The sequence below is a fragment of the Aptenodytes patagonicus genome, chromosome 2 (assembly GCF_965638725.1).
Source record: "Aptenodytes patagonicus chromosome 2, bAptPat1.pri.cur, whole genome shotgun sequence".
NCBI classification, from domain to species: domain Eukaryota; kingdom Metazoa; phylum Chordata; class Aves; order Sphenisciformes; family Spheniscidae; genus Aptenodytes; species Aptenodytes patagonicus.
The window spans coordinates 121803221-121830386 of NC_134950.1; the positions used below are offsets into that span (position 1 = coordinate 121803221).

The 27166-nt window shown below is 35.4% G+C and overlaps 1 protein-coding gene across 1 annotated transcript in view; it reads left to right on the plus strand.

The window, feature by feature from the left end:
• ULK4 (unc-51 like kinase 4) overlaps positions 1 to 27166 on the plus strand; it is a 260277-nt gene that overhangs the window by 109881 nt on the left and 123230 nt on the right. The window contains exons 32-33 of the mRNA XM_076331013.1: positions 2350 to 2442; positions 17494 to 17542. Coding sequence (XP_076187128.1) covers positions 2350 to 2442; positions 17494 to 17542 — 142 coding nt within the window. The remainder of the gene's footprint in view (positions 1 to 2349; positions 2443 to 17493; positions 17543 to 27166) is intronic.

Genomic DNA, 27166 nt, shown 5'->3' on the forward strand with positions numbered 1-27166 from the left:
AGAAAGTGAAGAGAAAACTAGCCTGTATTTGGAGGCTGAAGAGGTGTTTGCTGAGGTTTAGTCTTTCTGTTGCTGGACAAAGGATAGGACAGTGTGACTCAGCTGGAGGGTAGTCTAAAGAGGAGAGGAGAGAGAGTTTGTTCGTGGGCAGTCTGTGTGGGGAAGTGGGTATTTCCACCCCTTTTCATTCAGCTTTTTAAGAACTGAGAGCTGTTGAGTATGGAAGAGAGGGACATCTGGGTTTAACGTGTGATGTTCTTTTTAAGGAAGGCTATAATAGTACTCATTTGTGTATATATTTCATTCCTATAAATATCTTCTACAAGTTAATTTGTTTAAAAGTAAAACTGACCTAGGAAATAGAATTTTTGTCACTATGCATGACATATTAATGGTCTTCATTTTGAGATAAATGGAGGAATGCAGTGGTTGCCACTTTTTTCTCATCTTCTGCATCATCAATAAAATGGTAATTCCATCAAATATTTGTGCATTTGTAGATCAGAAAGTTAACTTCCTCACAGGTTTTTGATCAAATTGAATGAAATTGTCATTTAATTTTAGTTCACTGAAAGGTTATTTTCCTGAGCATTTCATAAACAAATGGAAACTTTCAGCTATAGACAATGAATACAAGGCAAATGCTTTCTGTTACATATCCAGATTTTTTTATCAGAAATTGAAACATCAGCTCTTTTTAATTTAATTCTTAATGTTCCTAATTATGTTGATAATTATATATTATAATTATATATTGATTATATTCCTAATTATATGTGGTTTGCAACTCTATGGCAGCACATTCAAGCTAATACGTAGTAGCCATGACACATTGCCCATAGGCTGTGTGCTTGTGTGGGAATGTTAGCCCCTGTGAAGGAGCTCCCACAGGCTACATCAAGAATGCACAGCTGATGTGCTTCACCCTCCTCGTCTTAGAGTTGTCCAGATCAGAGACTTGGCTGGAAAGCCACCACGCCTCTTTCTAGATTTCCTTCCTGTGTAAATCAGAGTGCTGAGGTGTGGTGCTTGGGGAGAGGGGATCTTCATTCCAGTGAAGAGCTAGTGCACAGTAGGGTACATGCCAACACCCAGGTGGTGGGAAGTGATCCACATTCCTCAGGCAGCAGTTGGGATCTCAAGACGGGAAGTAAAATTCTTGGTTATTTGCTTGATTCCACCCCATTCCCCCATCAGAACCCAAAAAGAAAAAAATGTAGTGGAAGTGTTTTGTTGCACAAAATGTGATAACCTACCACATTTTCCTACAAATCATGCTTTCATTTGCACTTGATTAATTCTTCATGGTTTTTCTTTTACAAATAAAGAGATTTATGCTTCCAATTCTATTACTTCCACATGTTTAGAGTAGCACTATTTGTGTTCAAAGACAGTGTTTTGACATGGCTGAGTCTGTGGTTTTTTTATGCTTGCATCTTTCTCTCTTCCATCATTGTATCCTATTGCCCTCCAGATACATTTTGATTTAAACAAAATAAAAATAGTCCTGTTTGTTGGGTGGGCTTTACTGGAATGTTAGCAGCAACAGCAAAGTCCGTTTTGGTTTTCAGCAGCCTGTTTTCCGTTACCAAGGTTTCCATGAGGTGATATTTGGAAATGTTTTATAGATGTTTTTCTTGTAGTTTTATCTTCACTGCTATAGCTCTCAATAAACGTTGTTTTGAAGTATTTTTGTATTGTTCTGTTCCATATTACTCAGAGAATGGAAGTATGCTGTAGTTAAAGCAATATATTTTAAAATTTGAAATAAAACATAAATCTCAAAGCGAATGTTCTATAAGTAAAATATTTCATTTTGAGAAAAATCACTATGTAAACAAAATATAGAGCTTAATCATATATAAGCTGGTTGATGGTCTTCGTGAGCACCCAATAAATCTTCTGCCTAATATTTTGAGGCTCAGTTTCTACTTGCCTCTTGAAGATTAGATTTTTTTAATACATAAAAATATATGATTTATTTATTGATGCATATTATATGCATAGAGAGAAATTTTTTATAGATACATATTTTAATATTATTTTTATTTATAAAAATGTGTATGTTTTATAAATATATATAATTACAAATTTTATAATTGTGTATCTCTCTCTAAAACATATTGTGTTCTTTTATTTATGCTGCTTTTAAAGTTAATCTGATGCTGGTTTTAAAATACTGTTTCTAAGTAAGTCTTGTTTATTGCTTTGTATGGTTCCAAACAGCATTGTATTTCCATTGTGGTTATAAATTTGGAAATGGGAAATGATGTATTTTTAACATCAACCTTTTAACACGCATATCTTGACTTTTTTTTCCACTGTTGCTACCCCTTTTCCCCCTTTCAGGTATGAGGACATTCTGATGGCTCCAGACCCAGTACCAATGTATGCTCTGAAACTGTTGGTGGCCCTGACTGAACACAGCCCTGCTTCTGTGAGGTGATACAACTACACATTCTCTGTTCTGGGTTCTTTCTGTTTCAATTATTTTTTTTCCATTAGGAATTAACAATAACTTAGCTCTCACTATAATACTACTTTGACTAGCACTTAGGAGATTTAGAAGATCCTTAGAGAGTATTTGTTATAGAACACAATCTTATGGGTTTTTGTGCCAATTTTATATGATCCTGGTTACTTTAATATGGATTTAGCCAATGAAACACTAGAGACAAAAATAATAAGAATTTAAACATTAAAATTATCATTAAAAACTTAAAAAAAGTTAATACCAAAACATTATCAAAACTGTTGTCCAGCTAAGCATATTTGTACTAGGATAAAGGTGATGTGTTTGTAAAAGGTTTAGACCAGTCAATTTGCTTTAAAGCGGTTCAGTTTTTCTGCAGATATAGCTACCCTTTTAAGTTCCTAAATATGGATTTTAGTGTTTGGTATAGATACACTCAGTGTGTTTAAAAGTATCTTAATGTCTCTTTCTTCTTGTTCCAAAGTTTAGGCTGTGGTGGACAAAAAAAAAAAAAACAACTTAAACTGCATTTGTTGCTAGTAATAAGGAAGCATCTCTCTCTCATATGTGTGCACACACCAGCTATTCCTCTTCCCAGATCTGCCCAGAAAATCAGGTTGTTCTTGCACTCACCATTGTCTGTTCATGGTGTCTGATAGCGTTATGGCTAAGAAGTCACTGCGTACCATGCTGTCTTGCTTTGATGGGTAGAAATAAGCACAAGATAAAAACAGTGGGAAAACAAATTAAATTTCCTTCCTTTTTTTTTTTCTATTACAAAAGATGAAAACATCCTCTTTTAATCTTTTATGATGCTACTGTGAACAGTGCTTTAATATACTAAGTAGCCTAAAAATGAACTAGGAAATAGAATAGCTTGAGATTTTAAATGGTGTGAATACAGTAAATGTACTTAATTGTATTTTTATTGTATAGAAGCTGTTTATGCTGCTGCAGGATTTTATGTATTATACAAACAAATAGTACGGCTTTCTATTTTTAGAATTAACCTGCAGATATTCTAATACTTTAAGAGTTATAAAAAATATTTCTGTAACTAGAATGCTGGATATTATAGCAGTACTTTGCCTAATGAATTATCTTTATTTGAGTAGTCGTGTGTATTTGCCCTTATGTTCAATGTAGGTAGATTGTGGATGCACACTCATCCTCATGGTCGTCTTATAGCAGACAACAATTCTTTTCTTAATATCATTAAAAAGCAGCTGTGGCTATCCAATGAACTATTAATAATTTTAAATACCAGTGTATCTGGTACTGTTATTTAAGGATGGGCTACTAGATTCCAGGTACTAACACATCTGTAATTGTTCTGTTTCTCACATGTCTTACTGGCCCTCTTCTACTTTCACTAAATAATTTCTTTGGCTAGATTTCTGAAGGAGCGGAGTTTATGCAATTCTCTTGGTCTGTCTTATTCCTGATTCTTTGACTTCCCAATAACTTGAGCTGGAAGTAGCGGATGCAACAAAAGTGTGACAGAGGTGAATAATATATTCATATTTGCACAAACTGCTAGCGAACAAAACGGGAACCAGGTACATGCTATAGTGAACACTAGATCACAATTAATTGTGTTTTGGTTTGATGGCTAATTAATCAGTACGCATGGAGCTCAGAATTGCTTAAGGCATACGCTCTCTTTTGCCCCTTTCATTAGGCACATGGAAAATATCTGTGATTATTGTGATGGGATGCAAATAAGTAACATTGGACACAAATCCTTTGGGATTAAATTTGTTCTTTGCGGAAAAACTTTACTATATTTTAGTACAGATGACAGTGATGTGAGTCACTTCATTGAGTCTCTGTGGCTTCTCCAAGCTTACATTTCATCCACAATGCCTGGTTTTCAAGGATGGATGCTTTCTCCTGTGACTTACTTTAAATGAATAAAAATGGTGGTAGCAAAAAGATTGTAAAATGACAAAATGTTAAATTAGTATTTACCTTATTGTTTCTATCTCTTCCAAAAATAGCTATTATTATTAACCTTATTTTGAAATGAAAAAGTGAATTGGGAGGAGGATGAGGGCTACTGTGTTTTATTTAGTTTGTTCCATATGATAGCTTGTTCTCAGACATGTTTACATTCTTTCTTTCTTGCTCTCTCTTTAATTCCACCGTTTTTCTTGTGTCTCTCACTTACCTTTCTTCTTCTTCCCATCCCCTCAGTCTTTTCCTGTGTGCTTCCCGATAGAGGCGTCAGCGTTTGAGCTGTTCTTATTTTAGCACTTGAAAGAAGACAGATGCACTCCAATCTCTTGTTTCATTTTTTCATAGCTGATACTGTAAATCAGCTAACTTGTGTTATCAGAGGAAAAACATTCAATCTTCTTTTTACCATTTTTTTTGACACTTCTGTTTTCTGTTGCAGGTACTTTGTTCTATATGGCAGAGGCACAGATATTCAAATATTATATTTTTAATGTCTTATAAGCTTATGATAAAATACTGCTAATGTATGATACATATCATATTTAATAAATAATATTTTGTAAGAATACAAAAAAAACCCTTGTAATCTTTGCCATTGCTCCACTGTTGGGGTCATTTTTAACATTCTGTGTTATGGGAGCTCTTCCACTCTGTTGCTTTTCAGTTTAGCACTGGAGAATTCTAGTGATATCCCATTAATGTGCTGCAGAATTAGATCTCTCACAATCATAAGTTCCAGCATGTGTAAGATGGTAGCTGTAACAAAAACTTTAATGTGTTTCTATGAGCACATTAAGTATTTGGACATCTGATCGTATGAGCATCCACAGGAAGAAAATCCAGTTTTAGAGAAGGATGAGTAGTGTTTTCTTGTTTGTTTTCACCTTAATGGGTTAGAGTATAAATGAGTCAGGTTTTTCCCTTATATACCTGTTTTTACATCATGCAACAATTGCTGACTGATACAACTTTACTTAGAGTTTGTTTACTAAGAAAATAGCAGATATTGGAAGGATGAGCTTTGAACAGAATTTGTCCATCAGTTGCCTATTTTATACTTGGTTCAAAGCTAATAGTCTGGTTTTAAGAGTGTTAATAGTATTCTGTTGTGGCTCTCCTAAATACCTATTGCCTTGTTTTCTTCAAGAATTATTAATGTTTTATGATAAGAAAAATTGTGGATGTTAAAACCAGGGTGAGAATTAATAGCAGAGTTCATCTTCAGCTATTTTGAGACTGATGATTTTTAAAAGAAATCACTGATATTAAGGAAACATGTAGCTTCAGTTAATGATTAATCTCTGGACTACTGGAAATTTGCATTAGGGTTTTTTTCCCTTTGTTAATTAGTCTTGGTGGATTGTACTTGTGTAAGGAGTTGTTGGAAGAACTGAACTTCTCACAATGGGAGCAAATGTCTGCAGCAGGGCGAGGTCTGATTTAACTATGCAAAATCTGTATTCAAAAAGAGCAGTATCATAAGATACCTTGTCCTTTGTGTGTTTATCAAGTTAATGTATAGGTTATATGTATGGATAGAAAGTCAGATGTAATCTATTCATTAAGGGTTGAGGTTTTTTTGGTTCCTGCTTTGAGTCTTGTACACTGTTTTGTTGTGGTCTGTAATGATCAGATTGCTAGATTTTTCTAGTAATAAGGAGGAGTTGATGTGAACTTCTTAGTTTCTATTAATACAGTATATCGATTAGCTCTTCTTAAATGTTTTGACTATTGTAAGGTATTTTGTACTGTGCCTACTCCAGGAAACATACTGGATCATGATTCTTAACTTGGCTCTTGGTCTTATAGATAAGGTTATGAAATGTAGCTATATACTTTGCTGTGTGCTCTTTCAGGAAGCTACTTGACTTACCTTTAGTCAGAAACTTATAGCATTTGATGACATTAATATATCTGAAAGCTAAACACTCAAAGCTATGGAGTCTGATTTTTATGGGTTGCTAAAATAGGCATTTTTGGTTGCAAGGAAGGCAGACAGTAAAGGAAATAAAGTGGAGGTGAGGGGAGTGTCAGATATAGCATCACATAATAATCATGAGAGTGGGACACATTCCAGTATTCTGTTATTAAGGTCATTTCCTGAGAGAGAAAAAATAATCTAAAAACTAATGGTGTGACCCTTCTTAGATTTATGGTGGATTGAAGGACAGGGGAGCAAATTAAGGAACCTTCCCCACCTCCTGTCCTTACTGTAAATTTCCCAGACAGACATTAGGCACTGTTCTAGGAAAGGGGAAAAGGCAGCAGAAAACAAAATAGGAAGGTGCTAAAGAGCAACAAAAAATCTGCTGCTTCTAAATGCCACAGAACTAGTACTTGTGAAGATGATATATGGATCGACCTTGCACACTGCAGCAGATTGTCTTGACTAATTAAAGTAACTCTTTATCACAATGTCTTTGGAATCATCCAAGAATGGTCCAATTTTCAAACTTCATTTACGCTACTGTTCGTACCCATGCATTATCTGTTAAAGACCATTAAGGCATATTTTAGAGTCAGTAATGGATTGATCCTCTTATCATACATCATGATGTTCTACGTTAGTGTTTGTTTACATTTCAGTATATTCTGAAATGGTCTATCTAATATCCATGCCCTTGATTTCAAAAAAACAAACAGTAAAAAAACCCTCCAAACTCTTTGGAGTTCAGTGTGGTGCTTTTAATTGGTTTGTGTTGGTAGAATTGTAATTCGGTTCACAAACACTTGTTAGTATTGTGCATAGATTATCTTTGAACCTGTAGTTTCTTTGACATTATACTACAGGGCTAGCACTAGTGATTTCCTTTCCTGGTGAATTGATTAATGTGGGCTTATATTAATTGCTTTAAAAAAGCTTTGTTCTTCTCATTAGTAATTTTAATTTTCTAGTTTAAGGTTGAAGTGCTCACTTTAAAAAGTAGATCTATTTGCTTCTAAATTACTTCTCTGTTTTTATGTGTGTTCTTGTTTTCTGTAATGAATATGAATAAAATAACATAGAGTAGTTCTGATAACAGGTAAGCCTATAGGGCCTAGTCCAACTGAACAGTAGAATTACATGTTAGAGGTGTACAACATTAGTGAGAAAATCACAATGCAGATGGATTGAGAGAGATTGTCAGAGGATGATACAGTTTTATTAGAACTTTGGGGAATATTTCTGTAGATTTTGAACCTGATTCTGAATATACTAGTTTACAACTTGTTTTTCATATGTGTGAAACCCCCTAATTTTCTTGTTAGAGAAATAATATTAATATAGAACAGCAAAGAATTCATATGATCTTTGCTATTCCTAATATTTGATATAATATTTGATATAATATTTGCATATATGCTGCTTTATTGAGTAACACCAGGCAGGAAGACTTACCCAGAAACAGACTCTTGAAATGTTAAGTTGTGTGTCAGCTAATAACACTGTTGTCAAGTCACGCGTCATTGTAATGCGTATCAAAGGCAGTGGTCAGAGTTCATTATTGCAAGTGAGTTCTCATAGTCTAGTCATGTACTGACTGTAATACTAATTGTTGTTTTTAATGTAAAACACAACTCCTTAGTGTTACATTTTATAAAAGTTCCCCTTTAGTAAACACATTAGCTATTAACCTTATACCTGTAATTTTTTCCTCTTTCGTGTTGCTGATCAATTGCTGAATGTCTAGGTTTTAAAAATGCGAGGCTACTATTTGATGTTACTGTTAAGTCAATTATTGAAAGAAGTCATATTGTAAAGTTCACATATTTACTCTTTTAATGTAAAGTATTAAACAGAAGAGGAAATACCATTCATTCTTGGTTATTTTTACTTTCAATAGTGAATTTTTGCCATTGTGAATATAAATAACATAAAAAATAAGCAGGTAATGAGGAAGGGTCAGCTGGTTAGGGTACTACAATTGAAGTTGCAGACTTGAGTGAATTCAGTTTTGCCACAAATCTTCTGTTCAGCATGAAGGAAATCTAAACCACTATCCAATCCATTGTCTTGCGTTCAACTGTAGGTGCCCAGAGGAGACTATAGGAAGAAGGCAAGTGAGTGGCAATGCTTTCTGCAGGCTTTCTCAGCCCCCTCCGAGCTGTTTTTTCAGAAGCCATATAAGAAGACGTGGTGTTCTGTAGATAGTAGCTACTGATGAGTAATTTTCATTTCATTTATGTGGGTTCAAAAAGATATTTGACAAATAATTTTCAGCATTAATAGTTATTCCATAGCATAATCACGTGCATATGAAGATTTATCATCTTTAGGGGTTTTCTTTGGATTTCTTTCTTTACTCTGGCACTTGCCACTTAATTTGATGCCATCAAGTTCTTGCAGTGAAAAAGAAGCACACACTACTTCATAAATTTCTAGCATATTGTTTCCTTTAGCTGTACCTTTTGCAATCTAAATAGTCCTGCCTATTTTTTAAGAGCCTTTAGTAGGGGTCCTTACAAAATACATTTTTGAAAGCTCAAGAATACTGTATCGACCAACTCTCCTTTGTCCATGTGCTGACTGACTTCTTCAAAGTCAGGGATTTGAGATTTCATCCCTTTAAAATGAATGTCTTGGTTCTTGCTCTGTGCGTGCCCACCAGTTCTGTTCTTCAGAATAGCTTCTACTCATTTGTTCAGCTTAGAATGTCTGTAATACCTAGATTTTCACCCCCTCATCTGACTTTTCTCAAAAGTTAGTATCTGATAACATCACATTTTCTGTCTTTTAAATCTCTCCTATGAAAGCAGAGAGTTTTAAACAAGGTACACACTTTGATCTCACTTTGCCAGATGATGAACTAAAAAAATAGGTGACAAAGTAATTTTCTCTTTCTGTGTTCTAATAAACCTCTAATTCTTTTTCTCTTCAGTAGGACAGCTTCACAAAGAGAGGTTGGAGGGTAACCCTCTGTAGGGTGAACATAGCCTAGTAACTAGCTAAATTTCCCTGAAGAGAGGAGGCTGGGGTTGAAGAAGAGGTTTGGAACCCGGGTCTCTCTTACACTTCTAAGGAAGACATTTGGTAACCATTAAAACAAAACACAACAAAACCCCAAAACTACCCTTTTTAAAAAGAAAAGAAGAGAAGCGAGTAATGCAGGAGACTGAGAATCCTAAATGGGTATTGATTACTGAACCTGGAAGATAGGAGCATTTTAAGCCTTCATATTAGCTAGATCAGCCAGATCCCTGCTCAGTGTTCTGAATATTGCAAATGTGATTTTAGGCCCATATTCTCCACATATATAGATGCTTTTACTTTTTATGATGAGAAATTCTAGGACAACGAGGACACCTAAATCCTCATGCAGAATCCAACTCAGAAATGCTACTATTCCCAAATGTTTTCTCAATGTTTTCTTGCTCATGCTTTTTTTTTTAATAGATATTTTAGATAGTTTTTTGTGGTTTTGTTTTTTTTTTTTTTAAATGGCAGAAATATTCAGAGGACTGAAAGATAACCTTGTTATCGTAACACTGGGTGGTGGTGTTCTACCTGCTTAGTTTTATTAAATGAATATAGATAAGGTTGTTTCATAGCTATGTAGTTAATATTTATTAAAAATAATTTTTAAAAGCTTCATTTTTACTTAGATTTTTTTTCAGCTCAGGATGGATTTGCCCTTGTGTCCTCTTTCTTTCAGTAACAGAAAATGGGTTTGGATTTTTAGCAAGTTCCAAAATATTTACCAGTCTCTTCCCTAGAGAGTCTGCATAAAAAGAACAGTTAGAGGTAATCACACATGCAAGAACTGCAGTCTCTACACAAAACAAAATCTGAAACATTGATCTTAATTTTCAATTCAGATTTTAATCCCATTGTTAAATGGATGGTTTATGTTCAATTTAATGGCTCTCTTCTCCTTTAGATATTCCTTAATTATTTTTAAAATATCTAAGAGATGCTTGATTACAAGTGCTTCTGTGAAGAAAAGGTCTTGCTCTGTGGAAGGCTTGCCAGCCCTCTGTTGTATCTCTTTCAAACTTCTGTCGTTTTTCAGAAATTGTGACAGCCCTTTTGTCATGTAGTAGAACGAAATGTCATAGGAATTGAGAACACTTGAAATCAATGTTAGTTGACTGCCTGAAGAAGCAATCTCTGGTGTGTGAACTGGGACCTTTGCTTTTATCTCATCCACTCCCTTCCATTTGTCCCCGGTCAGCCATCTCTTTATCAATCCAAAGTTGGGTGTGTTTTTTTTTTATTTTAAATTCAGTAAGAATTTTTTTGGGGGGAGGGGAATATGTAGAAGTATTTACAATACTGTAGACTGTATTTTAGAACAGGCCCCAAAACCATGTAATGTCCTTTATGCTGCTTCCTTGCTTCTTGCTGTGTCATGATCTGCAGGAAATGTAACGAGACGAGTCTCAAATGAGTTAGGTTGAAGGTGTAAGGCCTACTTTACCTTCTTTATTTAGTGCATTGAAAACATAGGTCAGTAATTTAGCAGATGGGTGTGTTTATGTTTACACCTTACAGATCACCTTTCAAAAAACCATGTGGGTTCAGAAGCTTTCATTAACATTATCTGACTAACAAAGTGTTGGAAGTCTGAGGTGTAAAATGAATGCTTTGCTGTCTTGGAAATGTTCCAAGGTTACTGGTAGAGTGTTGATTTTGTTAGTGAATGAAGTACTTTCTCACCCTCATTCTTTCTTTTGTGAAAGAAAACAGATTGTGTTTATAATTTCTTAGGGATAAGAATAATAACCAAAGATCTTGGTTGATGTAAAAGACTAATTGCAATCCTCATTTGTGCAAATAGCTCTGCATGATCACTCTCAGGCATGAAAGTGCTTAGCTATAGAAGGCCAGAAGCAAGAAAAAGTTGCTTGACGTAGTAGTGTGTTTTTCATATCATAAATTATCTCAAGTTGGAAGGGACCCATAAGGATCATCAAGTCCAACTACCTGCTCCTTGCAGGACTGCCTAAAACTAAATCATGTGACTAAGAGCGTATGACTAATTTTTTTTTCAGAATTTTCTGAAGCTTTTTCATATATCAAATCAGTTAAAATCATTTAGCAAACAATGATTTTGTTTAAGGGATTGTATCTACTTAGGGCTGAAATCTCAGTCAGGCTTGACTTTAAAGTTATAAATACACAAATGCTTAGAAAAAAAAAAGGCTTTGGAAAAGTATCTGAGATATGGTTGAAATAACTTGTCTAACCAGCTATTGATTTATTCTAGACAATGTTATTATAATTTTGTGAAACATCAAGATGTATTTTATATTAAATAAAAATCTGAAAATTAACTTTAAAACTTTAATGCAATTTTTATTTAATATAATGTTAAAAAGTAACAGAACTGGAGAAAGGACTAACATTGTTGTGCTTCCTTGCCTTCAAACAAGTCTTTAAAACTTGAGGAAGAATGGAATTGTTTTTCTTATTTTCCAGTTGGATACAATAACAGTCTAAAATATGCAATCACAACCTGGCAAAAACTTAAGAAAATATTAGTATTCAAGCTTTAACAGCAACAACATCAAAAAAGCTCTGCTAAAAAAAAATGCTTTAGGATCCTTAAAGGAAGTAAGATTTACTAGACTTTCATCAGTTCCATTTGTTACAATTAGTGAACTTCATCCTTAAGCTGAAAAATTTCTTGAGGCGTAATACTTCTTAAAATCAGTTTTCAGAGTAAGATATCGTGATTGTAATTAAAAGGTTTTCAATTGTATAATTTCTGATACTTCAGGAGATGAGTAGGTTTATCAGAAATTATCGTGATCACTTGACCATACTTGAAATTCATTGTGTTTTAATTAATCTGATATTGAAAGTTTATGAAGAAATATGGTTATTTTTATGGGCATCCCAAGAACCTGATTGTGAGATGTGTATTTTTAAAGTAAGGTTTGCATTTCTTTTCCACAGAACTCTTATTGATTATTACATCACTGTTAAGTCCTCATTGCTCTCCATTCTGATAACACGAACAAAATTTCATTGAGATATGTTATTTTATCTAAACAAAAATATAGATATACTTCAGTGAAATATCAAAATTTGAAATGGATGATAGACATGCTTTGGTTCAGTTGAGCCTTGTAACTGCAGTACTTACTAGATCACTTTGAATCAAATTGATCAGGGACTTGGAAATGGGTGTCCTAAGTCAGTCTTCAGCAGAAAGGACAATCATCCAGTTATTCAGTCTAAGGCTGGTGTCGTGGTTTAACCCCAGTTGGCAACTAAGTACCACACAGCTGCTTGCTCACCCTTCCCCCCCACCCCCTGGATGGGGGAGAAACCTGTGGGTTGAGATAAAGACAGTTTAATAGGACAGCAAAGAAAGAGAAAATAATAATGATAAAAGAATACACAAAATAAGTGATGCACAATGCAATTGCTCACCGCCCGCTCTCCGATGCCCAACCAGTCCCTGCGCAGTGATCGCTGCCCCCTGGCTAACTGCCCCCAGTTTATATAGTGAGCATGATATCGTATGGTATGGAATATCCCTTTGGCCAGTTTGGGTCAGCTGTCCTGGCTGTGCCCCCTCCCAGCTTCTTGTGCACAAATGTGCAAATGTTTGTATTATCAAACTGAAAAGCTGTAATAAAGGCTAGAGAATAAACACGAAATGGCCAACACACACATGACCTCATGCCACTTTAGCAGCATAGAAAGATAGAAAGTTGGTGGAGATGGTCAACTGGAAACTCCTCGATCTCACTCTCAAACAGCAAGTAAACTCAGTGATATGAGTTTCTAAGTTGGAATAGCCTCTCAGGGCCATTGGTACCTTGAATAAATTAGAGAAGAGTTCATGTAAATTTACTTTTTTTGGGTGAGCCAAAATAAAGACCCACCACTGAACTGGAACGTTTCAAAGTCATCTTACTGCGACACTTTCATACTATGCCCTTCAGTAGCTGTTCAAAGGAAGAGACAATGATCTTACCATTGATTTTAAGAAATAATATACCAAGGCACAATTTACAATGGTATCTACCATAAAATACATCAGTGAGAAGATCTATCAACCTTATCTTTAGGGGTCCAATTATTTTAAAGTCAATTTTCTTGAAAAGAGTTATTCTTCAATTCCAGTTCCTAAGCCTTCTCAGCTACTGCAGTTTACATTTCAAATGACCCAAGGGGCAAGGAGGAAGAGAGGACTTTTGGCCTTTCTGCAGGCAGAAAATTTTGTTGGATATAGAATTATTACATTTTTATTTAATGCTTTACTTTTTGTAGTAGACAGAAAAGGAAGATAAACACAACAATGAAGATCTGTAAGAGTGATGCATCACCATTATTTGATGATTATATTTTAAAGATCTTTCACAAGTATATAATTAATACTGAACATAGGAAACATAACAAGGAAAGACTGACTGCTATTCATAAAGACAAAGGAACAAGATTTGAGAATTAAAATAAATGTACAACTCTACTGTAAGAAAAATATCTGAAGTAGGATATTTCTTCTTTCAAATATCTTGAGTATTTGCTACAACTGTCAAAGTGTGTGAAATATAAGGAAAATATTTTTCAATAAGTATAATAGGAAGATTTGTATTAAATGTACTGATCCATAGTAGTTTTATTTTTATCATGTATCAGCAGATGAATTGTTAATAACTTCCAGTAATTATGTGGTGAAATGGAAGGGGCTTACTTTCAGTCCCAGCGTAAGCTCAAAAACTGTTTGTTGCACACATTTATCGGAAGGGTGTCAATGCAATCCCAGTCATTTTGCCAGCAGTCTCAGCAAGCTTACTGAAGGAGAACAGTTTCTATTTTCAACTCCTGTTCAGTTTCCAGCTTCAAAATTCATATTTTTATAGGAATATTTGTCTTTTGATATGTCTAAACCACAACACATTGCGTTTCATCAATTTCCCATTATTTCCTACAATTTTACCCTTGTCTATTCACAAGTAGTATAGACTACCTAACCACCAATCCTAAAATAAAATGTCCCCCTTTTTTTATATAAAATCATAATACAAAATGATTCCCAGTCAGTGAAGCAGAAATTGCAAGAGGGCATGAAAATTATATTAAATTTTTAAAAAATTTAGAAGTGAAGTGTATGTGTTATCAGCCCCATATATTACAGACCTACAACATGGTATAAAACAAGAAAACACTATGACCAAAAGCTTGAGGGGCACTAAGGGTTATAGTCATAAATAAAAATGTTTGAAGCGCTCTGACAAAGTTGCAGCCTCTGCAACTGTGCTCTGCACATTCAGTGGCAACATAAAACTTCTGCCTTACTGGAATTATATAAATTTTCTGCTTTTTAGGGTATATAATCTTTGTTTCACTTTTAAAAAGAAATTACATGAAGTTTGGCTCCTTAAAAACATCTCATTTAAAAAATGGTATTTCTTTCCCTTGAGTACTAAGTCCTGAGGGATATTTTGCTTGAAAAATTTATATTACTATTTCCATTATCTGTTATCTTCATGGCCTCTTGACACCTGTGAGTCGATGCTTCCTCCTAGCTTTGAAAAATAATTGATTTAGTCTAAAACATTAAAAATACATATTCAAGCCCTTTTCAATAGTCTCCTATTTTCTTCCTTGCTGAGATTATAAAATATCTTGATTCACTCTGATATCAAGGATTTAAGATTTAAGCCCATAGTGTTCCAATTCACATTGTTGATGACACTCTAGAAAGGACAAATTACTTCTCTGAATGGACTATCTACGAAGTGCTAGGATCTATAATGTAAAGTAATATGCCAGGCTATTCCTAGTTGACCAGTACCATCAGAATAAAAAAAGCAATGTTGCTCCTGAGATTAGATAGTTCCTTTTTTTTTTTTTTTTTTAATACAGAGCCTAGCTTTCTGTATATAATAAATTTAGTTGGCTCCATTGTGGGCCATAAAAATAGTCCAATATTGCCAGTGATAATACCTACACACCACAGTTTATTTCAGTTTGTTCAGTGACATGTTTCAATATGGATGCTTGGTTGATAATTTTTCTATTCCACTTATCTCTAAGAAACCAAAACAGGAAAACTATGCATTGATTTACATATTATACAAGCTTGCAGAAAATGACAGAAACTGATTTACAAAGCCATAAACTGACACTAGCTGTAGTTTTGATTAATTCAGTTTTCCATGATCATTTTACAGATTTTTTTCCTCTCACTGTGCATAACAATCAAAACTGTATTCTGAGCTCTACATGACTATTACTAGAAATTAGAATTTACTAGAGAACAAAAGCTCCATTCAAGGACAATTTTCAAAATTTGAGGTGAATCTATACCACAATTTGCAAATACACTCAAAATTATTCTATTCAAACTGTCTTGACACATTTTCTTTCAAAGTGAAATACAACTAATGTTAAAACATTTTCGGGAAAACTGGACTGTACTAATGTGTCCAGTTGTCCTGGTTTTGGCAGGGATAGAGTTAATTTTCTTCCTAGTAGCTGGTACAGTGCTGTGTTTTGGATTTAGGATGAAAATAATGATAACACACCGATGTTTTAGTTGTTGCTGAGTAGTGCTTACACTAGTCAAGGACTTTTCAGCTTCCCATGCTCTGCTGACTGAGAAGGCTGGAGGTGCACAAGAAGCTGGGAGGGGGCACAGCCAGGACAGCTGACCCAAACTGGCCAAAGGGACATTCCATACCACGTGACGTCATGCTCAGCACATAAACTGGGGAAAGCTGGCCGGGGGGGGCGCTGCTCAGGGCCTGGCTGGGCATCGGTCAGTGGGTGGTGAGCAACTGCATTGTGTATCACTTATTTTGCATATTCTTTTATGATTATTATTATTTTCCCTTCTTTTTCTGTCCTATTAAGCTGTCTTTATCTCAACCCACAAATTTTACTTTTTTTTTCCTGATTATCTCCCCTATCCCACTGGGGGGGAGTGAGTGAACGGCTGTGTGGTGTTTAGCTGCCTGCCAGGTTAAACCACAACAATGGTAAAGCTTCAGACATGAACCTTATTGTTCATGTTCATGTATGGCTTATTTCAGTCAAATATAACTCCTGTTTATTCATAGAGAACTATATAATGTAACTGTGTTTTTAACTGACATACTATTTAAAAGACAATTCAGTAGTATGTTCTATGCTGAGTGCCCTGAATAAGTGTGCAAAAGCATCTGCCTCATGTTGAGCATACAGTCATAGCAGACATCCTCAACACTTTCAGACATGCTCTCTGTGCTTGAATTCTGCATTTATTACATGGACTTCATAATACAATCTTGTCTTACAGCTGTATCACAAGGCTAAAACCTACCTAATGTTTATGAAGCACTTCAGTAATGTTATAAAGACACAAGAGAAAATCTTTGAAACACACAATTTGGTGTTCTCAGTGGTGTTTGGTGAATAGCATCTAGTACAGTGTGTAAGGAAAAGGGAGAATCATTCTTTAAATTAGACAGGATAATACGGGAAAGAATATGTTATCATATAATTCATATGTCATCATAGTGTTTGTGAGAGAAACATGCTTTACTAATAAATAAAAGTGTTTGGGTTGTAAGAATAGAAAAGGCTGCATTAATGTAAAGCATTACTGTTTTTTGAGAATATTCTTATAAATATATATATGCTGGTTTGTATCTGATTTTGAAATTCAGGAGAATATAGCTAAATTATTTTGGGTAACCACTCCTCAGTATTGTCAAGAGAAGTGGCTGACAAATGTATCATATTAATATGTTAAACCCAAGAAGTTAGTTAATATAGCATAATTAATTCAAATTATTTAATGGTGCACGCTGACTGTTTCATAGCATGTATAATATTATATTTCTGAATTTTGATTAATTTCTGCCATTTAAAAATATTAATTTAATTACTATTCCGCTCACTTGAATTGCATCAGTGAAGCAGACCAAGAAGTAATTTCCAAAGTAGTATAACACTGCTGTTTCTATTTAATAGCTGAAGTGGAGCTCATTTTTGTTGAGAGCTTGTCAAAGGCTGAGGTTCTGGGTCATGGATTTTGGCAGCAACTATTCTACTACTCTTCTCCTTTTGTGAGTTTAGTGTGTAAAATAAGAATTCACTTCCTCTTTTTTAAAATAAATCTTAAAATATGTTTTTACAGCCTTGTGGAAGAAATCCATCTTTTTCCAGTACTTTTCCAAGTCATCTTGGTAAGAATAATTTTTTTATATATATATATACACACTAATAGATAGATATCATATCTCCCAAATCATGTCAAACTAGTAAGTTTAATAAGGCATGTTGATAAAATAATAAGATGTTGATAAAATGAAATTGAACAGTTTATCAATACAAAAGAATAGTGTAAGCAGTCGTGTCTGCGGTTCTCACCGACTGTCAACTGTATAAAAACCTTCTTTAAGGTAAATACTTTTTTCTTTTTTGAATCAAATAAAAATCTGAAAAACAGCATTAATGAGCTTGATCCTTAATTAGAACTATATATTTGCCCAACCCAAGCAACAAATGCTGAGGAACATGCATTTTAACCCAAATTTGCATCAAACCCGAGTTTGACTATGGTAACGCCAATTCCCACTATTTGCTTTTATAATTTCGTTGAATATGAAGTATCCAGGATATGATTTTTGGATAGTCACATGCTGAATTTCCATCCCTAAGTAGGATCTGCCACTTACGAAGACCATGAAAAAATGATGATGGTTTTGTCTCTCTGGAGTGTTGCAAAACAAATATGTTAATGAAGAAGAAAAATCTGGAGGCTAGTTTGGAAGCTGGGTACTGTGCTATCCACTAGGCTTCTCATGGCTAAATTCCACACACTCTTGTTTATTTTTTCAATCTTTTGTTCATGAAGTTGTATCAAGTAAGTGTCCTGTCATGTAAGCATGCTCCTGATGAATACTAAATACACATTATAAATAAATATGGATAATTTATGCAGTGCAGGCAGAGCACATACTTGGTTTTGTATCATTCTTGAAATTCAATCTTACTCAGGGTAGATGTTCATAACTGTGTGATTCTGAATCAACTTTGATTTTTCCTTTCTTAGATTTAAGTATTTTAATCTCTTCTCCTTTGCAATGATTTATTTCACTGCCTATCATTTTAAATCTCTTTAATACTGCATACCCAGATAAGCCCTTTTTTATTAAAGTAACCTCTTTAGTGATGATAGAGTTTTTCCAGTAGCATACAGAACACAGGCTTTATGCTATTTTGTGTACATATATGTACAAATCTCTTCTTGTGATAAGTATTAACAATAAAAACAACATTTTACAGTGTTTGATAAATAGTTTTGACCTAGTATAAGTACTGCTTTTAGGTAGTAACAAAAGAGTAACACAGTAAAATATGAAATTCAAATGGTTTATGTTATATCCTCAAATATGAAATTAATGTTTGAAACGTCTCCAGGTGTTGGAATCTTGATGTTTAACTGCCTGTATACACACACACACAAATATATGTGTGTTAGTATATAGCTATGAGTATTTGAGCATGGTTACGATCTCAAGAAATATTCTCAGATCTCGAAAAACTTTTTGTAACGTATCTATAGTCATGGTATTTAAAATGTTTGTATATCATGCCACGTAAGTAAGATAAATTGGAGTCAGTCATGAATACTCCCTCTTGACGTCCCTGCACGCAGTTTGACCTTATGACTTCTAGAAATAGTTTTTTAGAGAGGAAAAAGCAGCTAAGCTCACAATAGTCTTTATGAGTGGTGGTCTGTGAAGGTTTCATAGCTCTCTTAAACCTCTATAGCTATCTTGGAGCTTATGGTTAGAGTTTTGAGGGAAAAAGCTTATAACTTTTAGGGAGGGGAAAAAAAAAGAAATCCCCTTTCAGCATACTTTGTTCAGGGAGGACACCTGTAGTGGCTTCAGTTGCCATATATAGTAGTCAAGCTTTAACAGTGCACTGGCTATCAGCTGTGGTCTTGGTTGGCTTCAAGGGATGTGAGACCCTAAATAGGTTGCTACCCCCCTTACTGTTCCCCTGTTTTCCCTACAGAAGAGTGAATTCAGCAGAGGAATGTTAGGCAATTGGGAAGGAGCCAGGACTAATCAGACTGGAAGGATTAATTGTTATGCTGTTTTTCCTCATGAACAGAACAAATTAGCAAACTCCTTCATTATAGGTTTCTGAAATAATTTTCATGGTCATATGAGTGAAGGGAGCTGCATACCATTTACTTCCCATTACCGTCCATAAACTAGTCTTTGGCTAGGTTTATACTTCTATTGGTTTCAAGAAACAGCAAAGACCAGTAACATCAAGCCCTGTGGTGTTGTACCTAGAATTTTACCAGACCCTAAACTATTGAATTTGAGTTATGCTTCAGTCAATATGCTATTTTGTACTGTCAGTAAGTTAATGTAGAACTATTACTATCAAGTTCAAGGAATATCACTAGTACTTTATAATTTTCTATGTCGAGACCAAATGTCCAATGTATTTTCTATGTATCATTAAACGTAGCTCATGTTATTTCCAGTGATGCCACTGACAGGACATCAACCTCTTTTAGGCTCTGAAGGGAAATAATGTGGGCTCAGAATTGGAAAGTATCTCCAGGAGCAGTCTTCATTTCTAGACTGTGCTACAGTCAAAGTGGGATTGATAGCATTTATCTATATTATATTTATATTAATATATTATATTAATATATAAAAATATATATATTAATAGCATTTATCTTGCTATAATGTCTAATCAGATCAGTGAAGATGTAGTGATGTGTATCTGTAGAAAAAGGGAGGTGTATTGACAATACATGAGTATATTCAGGACAGTGAGTGATTGAAAAACAGAAGGAAATCTGGCATCATAATGTGCAAAATTTAAAAGGTGCACACTCCCCTTGGTACTAGCTTTAAACTGCTATCACAGCAGTGAGGACGTGATGGCTTGCAGATACTGGGCAATTCACAAGAAATAGGTTTTAATGTGACTGCTTCTCACTGTTCGTTGATGTAGAGTTGCACTACCTCATATACTGCATGCTACCCTATGTTGTGGTCTAAGCAGTAACACTGAGATTTGGCAATTTCTTACCCCCTGTCATGTATCTGGACCAGTTAGATCTCTGAACTCAGCTGAATCATACCAAATGTATCCTTTCATGTCATTTATGACTGCAATTCTGTAAATGTTATAGTTGCCAAACAAAAGGAACTGGATTGGTGAAAAAGGCTGTTACTGTCTACCTAAAAAGTTGTTTGAAGAGAATATGTATTAGTCTTATTCACCTGAGCTAGGTTTTAGTTACTGATCTAGTAAGTAAAGAGTAAGAGGCTTTAAGTACAGTTGCAGTTCCCCTGGAAGCCCTCAACACTCTTTATCACTCAACACTTAGTTACATTTAGGAAATGCAAATTAGTAGTGTATTTTGTGAATATGTGAAAGACCTGGATACAATTCTTCATTGCAGAACTTCAGAGGGGAATTTCATGTTACACCTGAATGCAAATTAATTTCATCAGTACCCTGATGCCAGATCCTAGTGCTAGCGGTTACATAGATTATGAGTAGTTCTACAAAGCAATATGAAGGTATGACTGCAGTATCAGTAGGCATTTATCTTGCTATAATGTCTAATGAGATCAGTGAAGATGTAGTGATGTGTATCTGTAGAAAAAGGGAGGTGTATTGACAATACATGAGTATATTCAGGACAGTGAGTGATTGAAAAACAGAAGGAAATCTGGCATCATAATGTGCAAAACTTAAAAGGTGCACACTCCCCTTGGTAACAAGATTAAAAATAATGAGGAGAATTCCATGATGACGTAAATGATGCCAAAAGTTGGGTTGATGTAAGGTATAAATATGAAATGCTGCTGTTGATGAAATAGAAGGGATTATAGCAGGAAAAGTTACCGTGGAATATGTTTCACGTTTTACTTTCTTGCTGCCTTTTTCTGCTATATCCGTAGTATTCTTTTTCTAATATATTTTACTGTCAAACCTGTGATCTGTCTGAAATACCAGTATATTATATGCAAAATATTCTTTTTGAATATTATGTTATACTGCTGGAGTGAGGTTGATAAAGGAATTGGAAGTGGTTTACTCCCATATTTATAAATTATGGCTATTTGTATTTTAGATTGCTACTAAGATTTTGCTGAGTAGCTAGCAATGAAGTTGGCATATATGTTATTTTCTGTGCTATGTTACTTTTTAGATGGGGTAGGATGAGGACCCTCCACACATCATAAACGTTACCTGGCCTTCCTTTAGGGTTCTCTGAATCTAAGCTATTGCATAGAAAAGCAATTTTGTGTAGTTGGTGAAATTCTGTTTTTCTGCTGATAAATTTTAAAACTAAATCTAATGATGCTTGTGATCAGGAGCTCAGTGCTGTCCTCTTTTTAAAGCTCAGTAGTCAGTTGTGTGCTTATCCTATTAAAATCTCTGGTGTAACTTTTAATCACACCAGCATCTCACAGACTTCAGTTTGCTGTCAAATGGTTTTTTTGCAACATTCTGTATTTTAACGGTCAGTGATCACATGAAAAATGTGGCAACATGGATTTAAAAGCATAGCCTTTTAATAAAAATGACTCTATAGTAAGATTGAAAGTTATTGTATTTATAAATGATATCTTATTATTAAATACCATCAACTAATGGTAGATAGTCTTAGTGTCTAAACTGTACAATCTAATTTAAAGGTAAAAATATAATGATTTTTTTATTTATACTGTTGATCTATCCTTAACACAAGCAAGTCCACATATTTTCTTCACTTTTTTTGAAATAATTAAAATTAATTTTAAAATTACAAATTTTAATTTGTTTTCCTTTAAATACAGTGGAAAGCTGTTACTGTGAAAATACAAAATATATTTCTTTTTGTAGTCATATTCATATATATTTGTTTATTTTTCCTAGTTGTGGCTACGTTTGAGGTTTTATACGGTCCCTGTGTATTTTGGGACTGCTATATGAGTCCACGTTAAAAAATTACAGAATTGGACATCTTAAACTAAAGGATCATATATACTGTTCATGTTTTTGATAGACTGCAGTAAACCTGTGCTTGAATGCTCAAAAAATATTTCAAAATCGTTGTCATGCTGGCAGACACTGATCCTCTTGGAAGCTGTGCTTTGCTCACTTTGTTGTAATTGCAGTTGAAAATCAAGTTGAACTTTCCATTGAGCACTGAGGAAGAGAGTATGAGCTAGGCATGATTATAAGAATTGTAACATACTCATATTTTAAAAGAAGAAACAAACCACTCCAGTTTTATTTGGGTAACACCTTCTTTTCAAGAAAGCTAATAATTTTGTGGAATTTTTGTCTAAGTAGGGGATACATGCCCATGTATAACTAGATTGCTTTGTGTTTTTAAAAAATTAAAAATAATTTTAACCATAGCCCTTCAATAAAAAAAAAAGTTGTGAGAAAGAAGTTGCATAGCAGCCAAGTGGAATCAGTGGTTGGATTTTATATTTCATTTTGAATTTTAATTGGAGGAAAAAAATCAAGCTACAGGAAATGGTTATGGTCAGAGATTCCACTCCTTGTCACCCAGTTAAAGCAACAAAGCCACCCACTTAGAACCATTTAAAAATAATACTTGTTTTCTGACAAACCTTTCCTGTGAAAGTACTATAAAAACAGGAAAAAACATTGGGGAGGAAAAGCAGGAGCTTCATCATTCCTATTTTACTTGGTTTCTGTTTTCTACTGAGGGACTGCAGTCAAATATCATTTGAGGGAAGAGGTAGAGGTGTTTTTCTGTTGAGCAGCCACATGGATGATAGGTAGAGAGGAACATGTATCAGAGGTTATTGCAACAAGTTGAAGCATTAGTTTACTTCTGTCTGCTAAACTAAGCACCTTTTAGTCCAGCATGGTGCACGTGCTGTTGGTTGTCTAGAAGAATGGGGAGCATGTTTCTAACCCTTGCAAGTACTTGTAGATCATCCAGGATGGATACTTGAAACTGTAGAGTAGGAGACTCTTGTTCTTATGTTCTGTAGAGAGTACAAGTTTATGCTGCCGAACTCATCTGCTGGAGAAAATTAGGATAGCGAATATGGCAAATGATATAAGCTCTAGCACTTAGTGCGAATAGGCAGTTGGTCCTCTATGCTGTAAATGAGCTCTGAGCTAAAGTCCCTCTTTAAGTTCTGTGCTTGCATGGGAAGATTGATACTGGTAGTAACTGATAGCTATTGACATTTCACTCCAGTCTGCTAGCATACTCAATCCTTAGTTTAGTCTCAGCCCTCTATTAAAAAAATCAACACTGATATCTGGGAATGGTTAGGCAACATATGTTTGAAAGAACAGGGAATAGTATTTATTTTAATAGCTTTGTGTGTAGTATTCCTGTTCCTGGCTGTGTATTCAATGCTGTTATAAAAAAATTAAATGCAATGGCTCGTTTTGGTGTATTTCATCTGCTCACTACTGCTTTTAGGGAAAATCTGTATTTATAAGGTATCTGAAATTAGATTCTAAGAGTGATTTTTGTGGCATCTACAGGATGGGCATTACTTATAGTTAGGAACCTTAAATTTATCTGTAATGAATATCTCTATTTTTTTCTATTTGTGAAGTATGCATATTTCCTAAAATCTACTAGATTTAATAGCCAAATTGTGTGCTGTGGCAGTATATGTAAAACTGCTGTGACAAATTAAGAATGTAATCTATGAGGATTTCTGAAAGTGCAAGTTCCAAAATCCTATTTTAATGGGTGGTTTATAAAGCAAAGTAATTGCTTGTTTTAAAATAGATTTAATATCCAAAGATGGATTAAGGAGAAACTAGTGAAAAAGTGTTAGACTACCTTAGAATTTATATGTTTGGAATGATAAAAAATTATGAGATACAGTTTAAAGAAGACAAATGTAATGCAAATGTAAAAATTACTGTGAGTAGAAGAACAGTTTAACAATGAGTATGGTCTAAATCTTTTCCAAACTGACAAATTTCTCATCAATGTGTTGAAGTCTTGTGTCAACATTCAGTAAGGTATTATGTTTATTCTCTTTTTAATGCTAAATCAAATGAATAGGAGCGTTTCTAAACACTGAAGAGGATATTGTAAAAGGCAGTAGGGTACAGTATGTTAATTTCCAGTTTACAAGGAATGAAATATGACTCCTCTGGTAGAAATTTGTTCTTTTCCTTACTCTGTTAATTTGCTTAAACACTTTAGTTTAAGGATGAGATGCCTGAGACTACTTATCTCTTTTAAATTGCTGACTTGAAAACAGTGTATACTTAGAAGGGATAAGCCTGCATATCGGAACGTGTACTCTTGGAAATAAACATGTGTAAGTGTAACTCTCTTGAGAATTTTTTAGCAGGAAGCAGAATCTTACTAAAAGAAGGGTTTTTTTCAGAAACAGATTCTATTTTAGTTTTTTGTCAGTAATCTTTCAGTCAGGAGTTTCTGGGGAAGTGTTTATATATCTATACATCCATAAATGTTTTATTAGTGTTGAATCAGGTTGTTAACCTGTTATGGTCAATTGTTCTCTGCAAGTATTAACACTGTACACAGAATGAACTCTTAACAGTTTTGTTTCATTGATGTGTAACTATCATCATCTTAACTGATGACAACGAAACTATTAGAAGCCAAAATGCATGGTATAAAAGCCATTTCTGATTGTGGTTAATAATGAGAACCCATGGTATATGATTTGTTTCCCCAGATATTGTTAGATGATGTGCAGTGGTTTTCCATATGGATAAAGCAATCATAGAATCACAGAATATCTCAAGTTGGAAGGGACCCATAAGGATCATTGAGTCCAACTCCCTGCTCCTTGCAGGACTACCTAAAACTAAACCATATGACTAAGAGTGTCGTCCAGACGCTCCTTGAACTCTGACAGGCTTGGTGCCATGACCACTTCCCTGGGGAGCCTGTTCCAGTGACTGACCACCCTCCCAGTGAAGAACCTTTTCCTAATGTCCAGTCTGAACTTCCCCTGATGCAGCTTCATTCCATTTCCTGTGTCCTATTGCTGGTCACCAGAGAGAGGAGATCCGCACCTCCCCCTCCGCTGCCCCCCTTGAGGAAGTTGTAGACTGCGATGATGTCACCCCTCGGCCTTCTCTTCTCCAAGCTGAACAAAACAAGTGACCTCAGCCGCTCCTCGTAAGTCTTGCCCTCAAGGCCTTTCACCATCTTGGTTGCCCTCCTCTGGACACACTCTAATAGTTTGATGTCTTTCTTATATTGAGGCACCCAAAACTGCACAGTACTTGAGGTGGGGCCGCACCAGTGCAGTGTCGAGTGGGACAATCACCTCCCTTGACCAACTAGCTATGCTGTTCTTGATGCACCCCAGGACACGGTTGGACCTTTTGGCTGCCAGGGCACAATGTTGACTCATATTCAGCTTGCTATCAACCCAAACCCCCCGATCTCTTTCTGCGGGGCTGCTCTCCAGCCTCTCGTCCACCAATGAAAAGGTCAACAAAAGTTTCCTTCGCGTAGGCATTTTGCTACAAACATTAATAGGAGAAAGATTTGACTTTTTCAATATCATTGTAACTTATGCTAGACTGTGAACATATTTGCTATAACTGCAAAGCTTAAGGCTTGTCTGTGCTGCAGTCAGTGTGTGACAGCAATTCATGAAGATGTCTCCACCTAACTTTGAGCTAGTAGCTTACTAATGTTAGTAATGTGGGTGCAGCAACAGAGGGCTTAGAAAGTGCAAAGCCTTCTGTGAAGCTTAATAAATACTTGGGCAGTTAGCTGCTGCAGCCATCCTGCCTTGGGTCCCCTAGCAAGTTCAAAGTGGAGGATGTCTTCACAATTAATGTATCGATGTCCTCCCATACTTGCGAAAGACCAATGTAGTTTGAAGAAATCTTATGGAAAGGACTGGAACTGGAGTGTCGGAAGTGATGGGAACATATTCTGGGGACATAGAGACCAAGTGGCAACCACATGCTGCTCATTTGGAGGGGTGCCATATACCTCTGAGGTGAAGTATGCCACTTCTTTTGTGTTCCTTTTTAGGAATATCATGAGCTTGGGATAATGAAGGAATCATAGAATCATTAAGGTTGGAAAAGACCTCTAAGATCATCGAGTCCAACTGTCAACCCAACACCACCATGCCCACTAAACCATGTCCCTAAGCGCCTCATCTACTCGTCTTTTAAATACCTCCAGGGATGGGGACTCCACCACTTCCCTGGGCAGCCTGTTCCAATGTTTAACCACTCTTTCAGTAAAGAAATTTTTCCTCACATCCAATCTAAACCTCCCCTGGCACAACTTGAGGCCATTTCCTCTCGTCATAGAAAATCATAGAATCATAGAATCATTGAGGTTGGAAAAGACCTCTAAGATCATCGAGTCCAACCATTGACCCAACACCACCACCCACTAAACCATGTCCCTAAGCGCCTCATCTACTCGTCTTTTAAATACCTCCAGGGATGGGGACTCCACCACTTCCCTGGGCAGCCTGTTCCAATGTTTCACCACTCTTTCAGTCAAGAAATTTTTCCTCATGTCCAATCTAAACCTCCCCTGGCACAACTTGAGGCCATTTCCTCTCGTCCTATCGCTAGTTACTTGGGAGAAGAGACCAACACCCACCTCACTACAACCTCCTTTCACGTAGTTGTAGAGCGCGATGAGGTCTCCCCTCAGTGTCCTTTTCTCCAGGCTAAACAGTCCCAGTTCCCTCAGCCGCTCCTCATAAGACTTGTTCTCCAGACCCTTCACCAGCCTCGTTGCCCTTCTCTGGACACGCTCCAGCACCCCAATGTCTCTTGTAGTGAGGGGCCCAAAACTGAAC